The sequence below is a fragment of the Osmerus eperlanus genome, chromosome 7 (genome assembly GCF_963692335.1).
Source record: "Osmerus eperlanus chromosome 7, fOsmEpe2.1, whole genome shotgun sequence".
Lineage (NCBI taxonomy): Eukaryota > Metazoa > Chordata > Actinopteri > Osmeriformes > Osmeridae > Osmerus > Osmerus eperlanus.
Genome location: NC_085024.1, coordinates 2,366,373 through 2,381,966, shown reverse-complemented (window position 1 = coordinate 2,381,966; position 15,594 = coordinate 2,366,373). Strand labels below are relative to the sequence as shown.

Here is a 15,594-nt window from a genome sequence, read left to right as displayed (position 1 = left end):
GAGCGGAGTGGATAGGGACACCGTGAGACAGGCAGCGGTTAGTTTTTAAAGGAACAGTGATCCGGAGATGACTGGGGTCAAGACGTGACGGTGTAGTCCGCACGCGCAACTGCGCAAGACCCACATACAGCATCTAAATCAGAGTGTATAAATCATGAATAGCGAAATATAAAAAAGTGAACGGAATTAATTGGAAAACCACGAGTCTGTGTTAACACACCCTCGAAAAACACATCTCAACCTGAATCAAAAGATAAGCTTCCACAGGCCCTAATCTAGAATTCATAAAACTGTGATAGAACACTGTGATAAAAAGTCACTGAGAGCAGCTTCCAGTGATAAGAGTGGGAAATATATACCTAGTAAACATAACACATACTGTATATATGATATAATATATAGGCTACTCCTTCCAGTCCCATGGCGTAAATAAGCTTGAGCCTCCTTCCAGGATCCAGGAGCTTCATCAATGTACCTACCGACACCACCTCACACCACCCTCTCGTGTCCTCTCCCCATTATGGAGAAACTGACAGGGTCATGGTGGAGCTCTGGAAGTGTGTGTGTGTGTGTGTGTGTGTGTGTGTGATGGGTGGATGGGTAAGGATGGGGGTAGTAAGAGTCTTAACAAGTGCTCAATCACAGCCCCCTTATTCCAATGTTGCACGACCGAACACATCCATAGTCTGTGCCTGGTAGCCGTGGAGACGGCTGAGGAAGTGTGGAGCTAGCATCTGTCTCCGCAGGGCTGTAATGACACCAGACTGTTTATACGTACCCCAGCCATCTGTAATGGAGGAAGCCAGGGCCACAACACAGGCCGTGCGCAGATCTAGACCTGGCCCTGGAGCGTTCTCACGCACACACACCTCACCACCAGCCAATCACAGGAGGACAAGATGCACGGCCAACTCAAGATTGTTAGACGGACCCTGCCACCTCTGGGGAGACGAGGAGGGGGAGAGAGAGGGAGGGAGAGAAAGAGGGAGGGAAATAGAAAGGAAGAGACAGAGCGAGAGAGAAAGGGAGGGAGAGAGAAACGTGAGAAAGAGGGAGAGAAAGAAGGAGAGAGGGAGGGAGAAATAGAAAGGGAAACCACAAGGTTTTAGATGCTATTAAGCTCTTAACCACTAGCTTCGTGGTCTTGGTGGGAATAGTTACTCTTCAGACAGAAGCTGTCTACAACCACAAGCCTTTCACACTCCACTATTACTACTGGAGAGGTGGAGGGAGAGGGGGGAGAAGGAGGGAGGATAGAGGGATGAGAAGGAGGTATGGGGGGGTAAGGGAGAGGGGATAGGTGAGGTGGAGGGAGAGGGGGGAGAAGGAGGGAGGATAGAGGGATGAGAAGGAGGTATGGGGGGGTAAGGGAGAGGGGATAGGTGAGGTGGAGGGAGAGGGGGGAGAAGGAGGGAGGATAGAGGGATGAGAAGGAGGTATGGGGGGTAAGGGAGAGGGGATAGGTGAGGTGGAGGGAGAGGGGGGAGAAGGAGGGAGGATAGAGGGATGAGAAGGAGGTATGGGGGGGTAAGGGAGAGGGGATAGGTGAGGTGGAGGGAGAGGGGGGAGAAGGAGGGAGGATAGAGGGATGAGAAGGAGGTATGGGGGGGTAAGGGAGAGGGGATAGGTGAGGTGGAGGGAGAGGGGGGAGAAGGAGGGAGGATAGAGGGATGAGAAGGATGTATGGGGGGGTAAGGGAGAGGGGATAGGTGAGGTGGAGGGAGAGGGGGGAGAAGGAGGGAGGATAGAGGGATGAGAAGGAGGTATGGGGGGGTAAGGGAGAGGGGATAGGTGAGGTGGAGGGAGAGGGGGGAGAAGGAGGGAGGATAGAGGGATGAGAAGGAGGTATGGGGGGGTAAGGGAGAGGGGATAGGTGAGGTGGAGGGAGAGGGGGGAGAAGGAGGGAGGATAGAGGGATGAGAAGGAGGTATGGGGGGGTAAGGGAGAGGGGATAGGTGAGGTGGAGGGAGAGGGGGGAGAAGGAGGGAGGATAGAGGGATGAGAAGGAGGTATGGGGGGGTAAGGGAGAGGGGATAGGTGAGGTGGAGGGAGAGGGGGGAGGAGGCAGAGGTGGGGGTGAGGTGGAGCAAAGTACCCAGACTCCTGAAAGCTAGTCCAAGTGCTTCTCATGCTGGTGACTGAGACTGTGATACCAGGAAGTGAGTCACCACAGACTGCTGCCTCTTCAGTTACTCTGGTAGCCATGGAAACTGCAACTCTGACGGAAGTGTCAAATGACCGGAGGGCAGTCACTGACACAAATACTTACTGAGCTTTTGAGTTTGTTTGAATGGCTGTCGGGGGGGATACTGTGCATGGGTCGTGCCTGGGAAATGAGCTTCCATTTCACAAAGCCATGGAATGTGCTCTTATCTACAACTTTTGATCCAGAAGACCAGAGAGACTAGGAGACACCAGAGGTATGGAAGCAAATCAGTGACATAATGTGTTGAATTTTAAAAGGCTTTGAATACTTAATATTGAAATTTAAAGACCACCGAATTTGTTGATTTTCAATTCCCCTCTTTTAAAATATTATAATACTTTTTTTAACCAGATAAAAAATTATAGGTTTGGAAATTCAGGTTGCTGTTCAATAAAACATGCTGGAAATTCAAGAAAAATATAACAAAATTCATATTGCAACATCAGGGATACCAAGGATAGGTATGACAATTGAGCCTGAATGCAGTCAAACCATCTCACTTCTCCAGAAGGGTCCAGCTGCAGACCTCTCTCCTCAGGCCCCTCTCATCCAGGTGTAGCTGCAGGCAGTCATGCATGCAGATCAGTCATACAGTCACAGCCTGGGGTCTAAGGAGAGAGGTCCGGTCTGAGACAAGCAATACCTTGGTATCCTGGATGTTGCAATCTGAATATTCTTTTGGCTCCATTTTTTGGGATATAAATTTCACCATTCGAGTTTGAGCAGCCTGAATTTTGTTCTATTTTAATTGAATTTTTGGGATCTGAATTTTAATGTCACTGATTTACTTCCATACAGAGACATCAGGTGAGAGACTAGAGAGACCAGAGGAGACACCAGGGGAGAGACTAGAGAGACCAGAGGAGACACCAGGGGAGAGACTAGAGAGACCAGAGGAGACACCAGGGGAGAGACTAGAGAGACCAGAGGCGACACCAGGGGAGAGACTAGAGAGACCAGAGGAGACACCAGGGGAGAGACTAGAGAGACCAGAGGAGGCACCAGGGGAGAGACTAGAGAGACCAGAGGAGACACCAGGGGAGAGACTAGAGAGACCAGAGGAGGCACCAGGGGAGAGACTAGAGAGACCAGAGGAGACACCAGGGGAGAGACTAGAGAGAGGGAGATCAGCAGCAGCCACAGGATGTGTGTCTGACAGGAGCAGAGAGGAGGGGTCTCGCTCCTTCACCCTCATTCCTGGCGTCTCTTCCTGTTATTCTGTCTCCACTGAGAGCCATTTCCTGTCACCTGACGGCCAGAGAGAATGTGGGGTTAAAGGTCAGGGGCTGATGGCGGGAAAAAGGCACCCCCCTGTCCTCTGTTAACCCCTCTCTTTGTTAACCCCTCTCTCAGTTTCTGAGTTTCTCTGTCTCCCGCCCAGTTTCTTTCCCTGTCTCTCTCTCTCGCCCAGTTTCTTTCCCTGTCTCTCTCTGTCTCTCGCCCAGTTTCTCTCCCTGTCTCTCTTTGTCTCTTGCCCAGTTTCTCTCCCTGTCTGTCTTTGTCTCTCGCCCAGTTTTTCTCCCTGTCTCTCTCTCTGTCTCTCGCCCAGTTTTTCTCCCTGTCTCTCTCTCTGTCTCTCGCCCAGTTTCTCTCCCTGTCTCTCGCCCAGTTTCTCTCCCTGTCTCTCGCCCAGTATTCTCCTGGCGCTGACCCTGCACACAGGCCTCAGTGTTCATGTCACTCAGGAGACCCACCACACACACATTCACACAGGAAGTGAGGTAAAAACCCCACATTCACACAAGGTGGTGTGTGTGCAGGGGTGGGGTGGGGGTGGTGGTGTGTGCGTGCAGGGGGGGTTCTGTAGAATCATTCTGGGTGAGTTATTTAAAGCAGCAACAGTGTATCCACAGCAACATACAGAGGGGCCAGTTACACTAAATATTATTGTTTGTTTTCTTCACGGCATTGCAGGTATTCACAGGCCAAAGACCATGTTTATAATTACCACAAAAGGGTCCAAGCTTGTTGTCACAGGGGCACTTCTACCCCCACTTCCCTCCCACCAGAACTGCCCCTGGGTGTCTAGGCTGTGGAGACAGTATCTCTGAGCAGAGAGGGTTTGAAGCTATAAACACACGTTTAATAATACTAGTGACACATTCTTTAAGCAGATGCTCATATCCACAGTGACCACAGTAAAGGGAGGGTTCTGGAAGCAGGGCAGCGGAACACAATGGGTGTTCTAGAAGCCAAACAGAGCGTCACGTTCCATTCAGCTCATACAGACTCCCCCTGTGGTGCTCTGTAAACACACAGGGCCTGGCTGGCTGGTGGGCTGACTGGCTGGCTGGCTGGAGGGCTGACTGGCTGGCTGACTAGCTGGCTGGAGGGCTGACTGGCTGGCTGGCTGGAGGGCTGACTGGCTGGAGGGCTGACTGGCTGGCTGGCTGGAGGGCTGACTAGCTGACTGGCTGGAGGGCTGACTGGCTGGCTGGAGGGCTGACTGGCTGGAGGGCTGACTAGCTGGCTGGCTGGAGGGCTGGCTGGAGGGCTGACTAGCTGGCTGGCTGGAGGGCTGACTGGCTGGCTGGAGGGCTGACTGGCTGGCTGGCTGTAGGGCTGACTTTCTGGCTGGCTGACTGGCAGGCTGGCTGGCTGGCTGGAGGGCTGACTGGCTGAAATGTTGACTGGCTGGATGGAGGGTCATGTATGGTGACAGAGGGAGCAGACACTGATAAGACTCAAAGAGGGGGGAGGGGGGGAAAGGGAAGAAGAGAGAGAGCAAGACAGAGTGAGACAAGATTGAGCTAGACTTGACAGAATGTCAAGAATTCCAGTTGCTTCAATGTTGACACATTAACGACAAGCCAGGCTTAGAGACAGTATATATTTTATATAACTAGACATCCACCATAACGACATTATCATCACTCTCCCATCATAAAATTAAATTAGTCCAACTATCCGCTTTGTGGTATAAAAACCCATGACTCAAGAATGTCTCAGGAAGTCAATCCGTGGCATGGAGAGTGTCACTCCTCCAGGAGGAAGTTGATGAGGGCCGTCCGGGGGGACAGGATGGCTCTCTTGATGGGCCGGTTGCCAAGGAGACGCTGTCCGAGGGGGCTCTCCAGAACCAGCCGACGCACCTGCTCGGCATCCTGGGATACGAGGCGGGACACCGTGATGGTACCACACAGTCTGTTGTTGATCTGGAGGGAGGAGCGGGGAGGGGAGGGGGGAAGAAAGAGGAGAGAGAGGTGGAGAGGAGAAGAGAGGGAAGGAGAGAGAGGGAGGAGGAGAGCAGAAGAGAGAGAGGGGGGAGGGGGTCAGAGAGGTCAGTACTTATTAACTGTGTCAATGTTTGTGAGGGAGAGTGGTGCATCTGTGTATGTGTGCGTATGTGTGGTGTGTGAGGTGTGTAAATCCCTCTGCTGTAAAGGACTCCATGTATATTGATTGTGTGCAATGTTCATCCACAGAAAGAGAGGCAGAGAGAAGTGGAGAGGGGGGCTCAGAGTGAGAGAGGGAGAGAGAGGGAAGGAAGGAGAAAGAGAGGGAGAGCAAGATAGAGAGAGGGAGTGAGTGAGTGAGTGAGAGAGGGAGGGAGGGAGGGAGGGAGGGAGGGAGGGAGGGAGGGAGGGAGAGAGAGAGAGAGAGAGAGAGAGAGAGAGAGAGAGAGAGAGGGAATGAACAAGGGAGAGGGAGAGTGAAGGAGTGAGGGAAGGTGAGTGAGGGAGGGAGAGAGAGAGAGAGTGAAGGAGAGGGATAGAGAGTGAAGGAGAGGGATGGAGGAAGAGAGAAGTAGAGGGAAGGAGGGAGAGAGAGTGGGAGGGAAGGTGTATTGTGCCTTTAATCATTACCCACTTGTCTGTTTAAAGTAAGAGCTGAACTTTTGACATGAAGCTAAACACACACACCCATAGTAAACACACACACACGCGCACACACACGTACACATAAACTAAACCCAGGCTCTGTAAATGACAGAGTGTGTGCCAAGCATAGACCTGTGACTGGGTTAAAGAGTACTGAGTGAAACTTAAAGTATATACAAAAAAATGTGTGTGTGTCTCACCCTCACGGCCAGCTCCATGGTGTGTGTGTGTGTGTGTCTCACCAGGGTGTGTGTGTGTCTCACCCTCACGGCCAGCTCCAGGGTGTGTGTGTGTGTCTCACCAGGGTGTGTGTGTCTCACCAGGGTGTGTGTGTGTGTGTCTCACCCTCACGGCCAGCTCCAGGGTGTGTGTGTCTCACCCTCACGGCCAGCTCCATGGTGTGAGTGTGTGTGTGTCTCACCCTCACGGCCAGCTCCATGGTGTGTGTGTGTGTCTCACCCTCACGGCCAGCTCCAGGATGCGTGTGTGTCTCACCCTCACGGCCAGCTCCAGGGTGTGTGTGTGTGTCTCACCCTCACGGCCAGCTCCATGGTGTGTGTGTCTCACCCTCACGGCCAGCTCCAGGGTGTGTGTGTGTGTCTCACCCTCACGGCCAGCTCCATGGTGTGTGTGTGTGTGTCTCACCCTCACGACCACCTCCAGGGTGTGTGTGTGTGTGTGTCTCACCCTCACGGCCAGCTCCAGGGTCTGTCTGTGTGTGTGTGTGTCTCACCCTCACGGCCAGCTCCATGGTGTGTGTGTGTGTGTCTCACCCTCACGACCACCTCCAGGGTGTGTGTGTGTGTGTGTCTCACCCTCACGGCCAGCTCCAGGGTCTGTCTGTGTGTGTGTGTGTGTCTCACCCTCACGGCCAGCTCCATGGTGTGTGTGTGTGTGTCTCACCCTCACGACCACCTCCAGGGTGTGTGTGTGTGTGTGTGTCTCACCCTCACGGCCAGCTCCAGGGTCTGTCTGTGTGTGTGTGTGTGTGTGTCTCACCCTCACGGCCAGCTCCATGGTGTGTGTGTGTGTGTCTCACCCTCACGACCACCTCCAGGGTGTGTGTGTGTGTCTCACCCTCACGGCCACCTCCAGGGTCTGTCTGTGTGTGTCTCACCCTCACGGCCAGCTCCATGGTGTCGGGGGAGTCCAAGTAGAGGGGATCCACGCTGGGCCAGGGCTGCTGCAGCACCTCCTCCCCCCAGGACACACCAGGGCTGGGGGGCGTCCTGACCTGGCTCAGACCTGGGACACACACACCATACAGAGACACACACCATGCAGACACACACACACACACCATACAGAGACACACACCATACAGACACACACACCATACAGAGACACACACCATACAGAGACACACACCATACAGAGACACACACCATACAGACACACACACCATACAGACACACACACCATACAGAGACACACACCATACAGACACACACACCATACAGACACACACACCATACAGACACACACACCATACAGACACACACACCATACAGACACACACACCATACGGACACACACACCATACAGACACACACCATACAGAGACACACACCATACAGAGACACACACCATACAGACACACACACCATACAGACACACACACCATACAGACACACACACCATACAGACACACACACCATACAGAGACACACACCATACAGACACACACACCATACAGAGACACACACCATGCAGACACACACACACAGACCACATATAGACATGAGTAACTCATGAGACCATCTAACAATAGATAAGAGAGTATCTGTCAACTTCCTCCTCCCCCCTCCCTCTCTCTCTCTCTCTCCCTCTCTCCCTCTCTCTCTCTCTCTCTCTCTCTCTCTCTCTCACACACACACAGTCCAATCAGATCCACTAACAGCAACCAATCCCCTGTCAGCCTTACAGACAACACATCCTGTCCAGTACATACCCCACAATCATTTACTCCACCCTACACACACACACACACACACACACACACACACGTACGCACACACACTTCCTGTAAGATTCCCTTACTGAAGCTATCAGAAGGAGGATATGCTTTTCCAAAGAACTCCCCATAACCCACACAAGTGTATATACATGTGTGTGTTTGGGTGTGCGTATATATTAGTGGTGGTCCGTTATCGGCGTTAACGCGCTGCAACTCTTATCGGCGATAAAAAAAATATTGCCGTTAATCTATTCTCACAGTTGGGTTGGGAGCAGGGTCTATACTACGCAAGCTATGATGACTTTCACCTTGATATTTTAGCACGGATGTATACCTAGCCGAATTGCACTGTAGGGGGCGAGACGAGTCTTCGAACCTGTGTGTATGCCTTGTGTATGAAATTATCACATCAAACGTGACGTGCTAACATGGATGCAGCTATGAAGCCGCCTGGTTTGCTTGAGGGAAAATGTATTTTTAAGAAGCTTCCCAATGGAAACCTCGACAAGACTAAGGTTGTTTGCACCTTGTGCTATGCGGAATTAGTTTACTGTAGGAGTTCTTCCAGTCTCAAATACCACCTAAACGCAAAGCATCCCTTAGCTAATGCGGAAGATGCCGGGCCAAGCACTGATGTAGCGCGTTTGAGTGCAACCGAGGCAAGCCCGTCAGCACAGCTCTATCAGCCAAGCTAAATAATCTAATAAACAGTTAATAAACACAAGTACATCTTATTGAACATAATTTATTTTCATCACCAATTATCATAGTAGAACATCTTTCTCAAGCAGTTTGTGATGCATTTTGGAAACAGGAGATGAGCTCCTGGTCTAATGCACCACCTGGCTTGAGAAACCCGTTCTCAAAGACTTACTTTCAGTCATTATTTGGGTAGCACACATATTCTGAATGCCTTCGGCGGAATTCAAATGAGCCATTTTAATCTAGATTAACGCCAAGATTACAGTGAGATTAATCTAGATTAAAAAAATTAATCTATGCCCACCACTAGTATATATGTATATGTGTGTGTATAAGTGTGTGTGTGTGTGTTGGACCCACCAGCCCAGAGCTCAGATGCTAGGTGAGGAGCCATGGGAGCAGCCATCACCACCAGCGCTGCCAGAGCCTCTTCATACTCCACACTGTGCTGCACCACAGCAGCCGACGCACTCTGGTGACACACACACACACACGTACATACATAACACACACATACACACACACAAGGTCAGTCCAATTGACACTCCTGAGGTGAGGTGGCCAGGGCGGTTGCCATAGCAGCGTGTACTCACAGACAGTGTGTTGGACAGCCCCATGAGCCGGGCGATGGCGGTGTTGACCTGGAAGTCCTCCGCAAGGTGACCTGTGACCTGGAAGCACAACACACCATCTTATTTACACACAGGTTATTATATATGTACCAAGTTAAATACATGACACACTAATACTTATTAGGTGTGCTAACGACTATTTTATAAACACTTACTAATGATGCAACTTGTGATTAGTAATGCAAGTTATAAAGCATTTACTAACTGTTAGTTAAGGCTTTAGCATGACCTAATCTAAACTTTCTATGCCTTAATAAACATTTTGATGAAATGTTTAAAAAGGCATAGATAGTTCTCACTTTAGATTAGGTCACGCAAAAGCCTTAACTTTATAACTTGCATTACTAAATCACAAGTTGCATCATTACTGTTTATACAATAGTTAATCACATCTGCCAAGTACTAGTGTGTATCATGTATTTAACTTGGAGTAATTTAATTAAAGACATAAGTAGATATGTTGTTAGTTATTTACTCATGCTTTCTACCATTACCGGTTTATTTTTCAACTGGTTTGCAACTATGTTAACAAGCTGTCTATAAATTATGGCAAATGCTGTTATAAAAAACCTTATAAATTGTATCATAAATCAAATAAATAATTTTTAACAGTGTTTATTAATGATTAACATGGTGTTTAATAATAGCTTAGTAATAATGTAATAATGTATTGTACATTTTTTATAATGTATTTTTAATGTTTTATAAAGGATGAACTAACTATTAGCTGACACTTTGTAAATGCCAAAAAAGTGTTGACTTATTATAAATTGTTACTGGATAGTATATATTACTCTTATATACAGGATAGTGTATATCTTTATGTACAGGACAGTATAGTAAACGCTAGCATCCTCCTGTGACATTATTTCTGAGTGTCTTTCTGGTCAGGGTGAATGGCTACTGTTCCTGTCTCCACGGTAACCTCTAGTCAGGGTAAATGGCTACTGTTCCTGTCTCCACGGTAACCTCTAGTCAGGGTGAATGGCTACTGTCCCTGTCTCCACGGTAACCTCTAGTCAGGGTGAATGGCTACTGTTCCTGTCTCCACGGTAACCTCTAGTCAGGGTAAATGGATACTGTTCCTGTCTCCAAGGTAACTTCTAGTCAGGGTGAATGGCTACTGGGGTCTGGGGGGAGGGTCTGGGAGGAGGGTCTGGGGGGAGGGTCTGGAGGAGGGTCTGGGGGAGGGTCTGGGGGGAGGGTCTGGGGGGAGGGTCTGGAGGAGGGTCTGGAGGAGGGTGGCACTGAGCAGATCAGTGGACAGTGGAGGCTTCCAGCTTGGCTATTTATAAAGTGTGAGAGACTTGAAAGTGGACCTAAAATCAATTTCCCTCCTCCGCTCCTTGCAGCGTGTCTGGTGAGAGGGAAGCTGGCCGGGGGAGAGAGCGGGAGCGAGAGCGGGAGGGAGCGGGAGCGAGAGCGGGAGGGAGCGGGAGGGCTTCCTCTGTAGCCGTAGATCACGAGGGAGTGGGGGGGCGGGGGGGTGTGTGAACATCAAAGTACTCATTGTGGATTAACAAGACAATGGCAGACTAACCGAACTACAGATATGCCCACCCACCCATCCATCTGTCTAATATTACATTAACAAGGTATTTTTTAATTTACAATTTTAATATATTGAATATTGATCCCATCAGTGACCTCTACTGGTCAACATCAGTAGTAGACCAAAGAAAGAACTTGCCTTTCATTTTCTTGGTTTGTCATGTCACTGTCATACATTTAGCTAGACAGGGAGCTGTGTTCTAGAAGGTTATATACATCTAGCTTCACAGAGAGCTGTGTTCTAGAAGGTTATATACATCTAGCTTCACAGAGAGCTGTGTTCTAGAAGGTTATATACATCTAGCTTCACAGAGAGCTGTGTTCTAGAAGTTTGTAAGAAGGGTATGTAGTTATGTTAGAAGGTAAGAAGGTTGCTGTTGTGTAGCTACCTGCTCCACAGTGTAGTTAGTGATGTTGTTATGTTGTTGTTGTGTTGTGTAGCTACCTGCTCCACAGTGTAGTTAGTGATGTTGTTATGTTGTTGTGCAGCTACCTGCTCCACAGTGTAGTTAGTGATGTTGTTATGTTGTTGTTGTGTTGTGCAGCTACCTGCTCCACAGTGTAGTTAGTGATGTTGTTATGTTGTTGTTGTGTTGTGCAGCTACCTGCTGAACAGTGTAGTTGGTGTTGTGTTACCTGCTGAACAGTGTAGTTGGTGTTCTCCCAGATGTTCCTGGCTGCCTGCTGCTCCTTGGGCCCCAGCAGGGAGGGGTCAGGGTGGGGCCCGTGCAGACGAGCTGTCCTAAGCTTGGACACCAGCCCCCACAGACGAGCCTGCCAGCGCAGAACTCCAGGGAGGGCGTCATCTGAAGGACACACACACAGGCATCACACACACACCAGCACACACACACACAGGCATCACACACACACCAGCACACACACACACAGGCATCACACACACACCAGCACACACACACACAGGCATCACACACACACCAGCACACACACACACACAGGCATCACACACACACCAGCACACACACACACAGGCATCACACACACACCAGCACACACACACCAACACACGCATCACACACACACCAGCACACACACACACAGGCATCAATCACACACCAGCACACACACCAACACACGCATCACACACACACCAGCACACACAGGCATCACAAACACACCAGCACACACACATACAGGCATCACACACACCAGCACACACACGCACCAGCACACACACATCACACACACACCAGCACACACACACACGCATCACACAAACACCAGTACACACACCAACACACACGCACATCAGCGCACAGGTATGCAGGTTTCTTTTGGTACATAAAGTGTGTGTGAGGCTCTGTGTGTGTATTGTGTGTGTGTATGTCCTCACCATTGAGTGTGTGTGTGTAGGACGGTCTGTGTGTGTGTGTGTGTGAGACTCACTCTTGACGTCCCAGAGGATGTCGTTCTCGGGCGGGGCAGCGTACAGGATGTAGAGGCGAAGCGTGTCGATGCCGTACTGCTGCACCAGCTGCTGAGGGTCCAGGCCGTTGTGCTTCGACTTACTCATCTTCTCCCAGCTCACCTGCACCTGGCCAGCAGCCCCACCCTGCAGCCCCGGCTCCTCCCCTGGGTCAGGAGGGGGGGGGGGGGGGTGAATGGGGTGAGGGGGGATGAGAATCAGGGGGGTGAAGATGAGAAAGACTAGTTAGTTAGTCTCTCATACATACACACGTGTCGACACACACACACACCTAACCTCATTCACACACTCAACTTTAGACACACACACTTAGACACAAACATAATTTTAGACACACACACACACTCACACTCACACACACACACTCAGACATGGTGTAAAGAGGCTGTTCCCTACACTCTGGTCCTAGCAATGTTTACCCTGTTGCCTGGTAACAGAAATCCGAGGGAAAACCCAGAGTAGAAAGTACATTTAGAGAAACTCTGCTTTGTACAAGGCTGAGGGTGTGTGTTTGTGTGTGTGTGTGAGAGAAAGTGTGTGTGTGTGTGTGTTCTCTGCTCTGGTCAAGTCTCGTTTGTTCTGGTCTTGTATGGTCTGCTCTGGTTATATTTGATATATATAATTTAGGGATGCTCCGATCTGATCGGTGCCGATCCATATCGGCCGATATTCCCATTATCGGTTTTAATCTGCGTTCTCAAAACGGCCAATCAAACATGGCCGATCAGATGACATAAAATCTGCGAGAACTACTATCAGAGACGTTTCAATAAAACGTTAGATAGGCATTTCAGGCCGCCAATGGTAAGAAATGATTATTTAACCTTTAGATGCGTGAGTTCTAAATATTTCCGACGCTTCCACCAGAGTTTGTTTTCCAAAACGGAAGCTAGCTAGCTTTAGTTAGCTTCCGTTACCTAGCAACCTAGCATAATACTCGTAGCAATGCTACTACCTGCTAGTGTTACTTGTTAGCCTCTAATTGTACATTTTGAAGCCATACTATAGCGTTTGTCATAATTTTTGCCTATCGGAAAATAGTCGGTTGGAATTTTCAGAAACGCACATGTGCGACGTTACTGTGTGAGACCCGCATTCGAACGAAAACAGTCACGGACAGCCACTGCTTTTTGGAAGGCCAATAAAGACCTCTTTCCTGCTCTCGCACAAGCAGCACGAGTCTTCCTCTCCGCACCTTGTACAAGTGTAGATAGCGAGTGACTTTTCAGCACAGCAGGACATATTTTAGATGAGAAGAGGAACAGGTTGACTCCTAAAAATGCTGATATGCTTATATTTATCAAGGCAAATCTTCCAGTGATGCTGCTTAATCAGAAGTAAGGTTTTAATACTCTAGTATGCCCCCTCTCCGAGTGAGTGCGTGCGTGCGTGCGTGAAGTGAGTGAAGTGAGAGAGTGAGTAAAGGATGTGAGAGTGAGTGAGACACTATACAGATAGATATACATGTTGTTTTTTTGTTTAATTGCTGACTTCCTGTGCACCTTTTATCTTTATTGGGTGTGCTTTGCCTTCGGCAAGGGCACAACCTTTGTTCTCACATATATATTATTGGGTGTGCTTTGCCTTCGGCAAGGGCACAACCTTTGTTCTCTCACATATATATTATTGGGTGTGCTCAAGCCTTCGGCGAACCTTTGTTCTCTCACATGTATATTTATTTATTGGGTGTGCTCAAGCCTTCGGCGAGAGCACAACCTTTGTTCTCTCACATATATATTTATTTATTTATTATTGTTTATTTTCGCCCCCCTAAGGATCAGTCAATATTTGGACTACATACACAACGGCGGTGTCAAAAGGTTCGTCTTGGTAGCGATTGCGTTGGTTGTATTTTTATTTACGTTCCGTTGCATGGTTTAAGTAGAAATTGCGTTTTTGTGGTGAAAAGTGAAGCTAACGGTGTCTAATTTGCTAGCCACAGTCACTGACGTTACTAACGTCACTACGTCACTAACGTCACGAAAACACGCGTGACTACCTGTAGCAGAACATTCGTTTCACATCTGTTAACTTGGGGGATAGCTAGGCTAACTATAGCTTTACTGCAAGGCAGCTGCAGGAACGCCACAAGCAAAGAGGCCAGGGTGATAACTATTTACTCATTTTACTTTGTGATGTGAAACACAATTATGAAATGTAATGTACAATATTAGCTGATATTATTAAGGAAGTAGGCCCACATCTACTTTTGGAAACGGTAGTCTACTATTTCACTGAAGCATTAGCATCATGACATTAGCCTCTGTTGCCCGGGCAACACATACTACAGTGGTCTATGATGCATCTGTTTTCAATCTTTAAAATAAACATTCCTCACAAATACATTTTCGTTGTAGGATTTATTATGACATTACATTACAAGTAAACGATTTGTGGGTGAAATGATCATTACCTGTGGTTTCAAACCAGTAAATCCAATTCAACCAACGCAATCGCTACCAAGACGAACACAGCAGCAGTCTACTGTACTAGTACTGTACCGTAGTAGTACAATTTACCGGGGCAGCTTCTCCACACAGGGCTATATCGCATTTTGCGTTGTTACTGACAATGATCGCTACCAGTGAGCTTTTTATGAATGAGCGATTTTCCACTAAATAAATGTCAAGCTTATTTACGTTTTGGGGGGCATATTTTCCGTTAGCAGATGGTACTGTTTGAATTGCGATTCCATCTTCTACTGCCGGGCAACGTCGTAGAATAATCTTCAAAGGGGGTTCTTTATTAATGAATGAATGCAATGAGTAGGCTAAATGCCTGAAAATATCATGAGAAGGGAAAAACTTAAAATGACGTTTAAGTCATAGAGATTAGGTCAATTTTTACACCGGTCTGCCCAATTTATTCGTTTTGTTTCAACAATGAGGCTGCCTCTTGCAGGGGAAATGAGAAGACATCTATTAAATTCTACACTTCACTCGTATTTTCACTTGTAAATGAGCAGCAAAAAAAAATGCTTTTAAATCTATGTCATCTTTATAAATAATAAGTATGCATTTTTATATAAAATATACAGAAATATCAGTTGTAAAAATGTCATTCAAAAACGGACCCCTGTGCAACCGACGCAAGCAAGCACACCCTACAATTTCCCCAGAAATTGTACCCTCTCTAGTTGGGTGTGCTTTGCCTTCGGCAAGGGCACAACCTTTGTTATCTCACATATATATTTATTATTATTTATTATTGTTTATTTTCGCCCCCCTAAGGATCAGTCAATATTTGGACTACATACACAACGGCGGTGTCAAAAGGTT

The 15,594-nt window shown here is 48.4% G+C and overlaps 1 protein-coding gene across 1 annotated transcript in view; it reads right to left on the bottom strand.

The window, feature by feature from the left end:
- Positions 1-5,027: 5,027 nt before the first annotated feature.
- The window catches only part of lars2 (leucyl-tRNA synthetase 2, mitochondrial), a 42,867-nt gene continuing 32,300 nt past the window's right edge, over positions 5,028-15,594 (bottom strand). Inside the window, exons 11-16 of the mRNA XM_062466141.1 lie at positions 12,277-12,462; positions 11,506-11,675; positions 9,280-9,357; positions 9,047-9,158; positions 7,145-7,272; positions 5,028-5,361 (exon numbers count right to left, since the gene is read on the bottom strand). Of these exons, the coding sequence (XP_062322125.1) occupies positions 5,182-5,361; positions 7,145-7,272; positions 9,047-9,158; positions 9,280-9,357; positions 11,506-11,675; positions 12,277-12,462 (854 nt within the window). The 3' untranslated portion in view covers positions 5,028-5,181. The remainder of the gene's footprint in view (positions 5,362-7,144; positions 7,273-9,046; positions 9,159-9,279; positions 9,358-11,505; positions 11,676-12,276; positions 12,463-15,594) is intronic.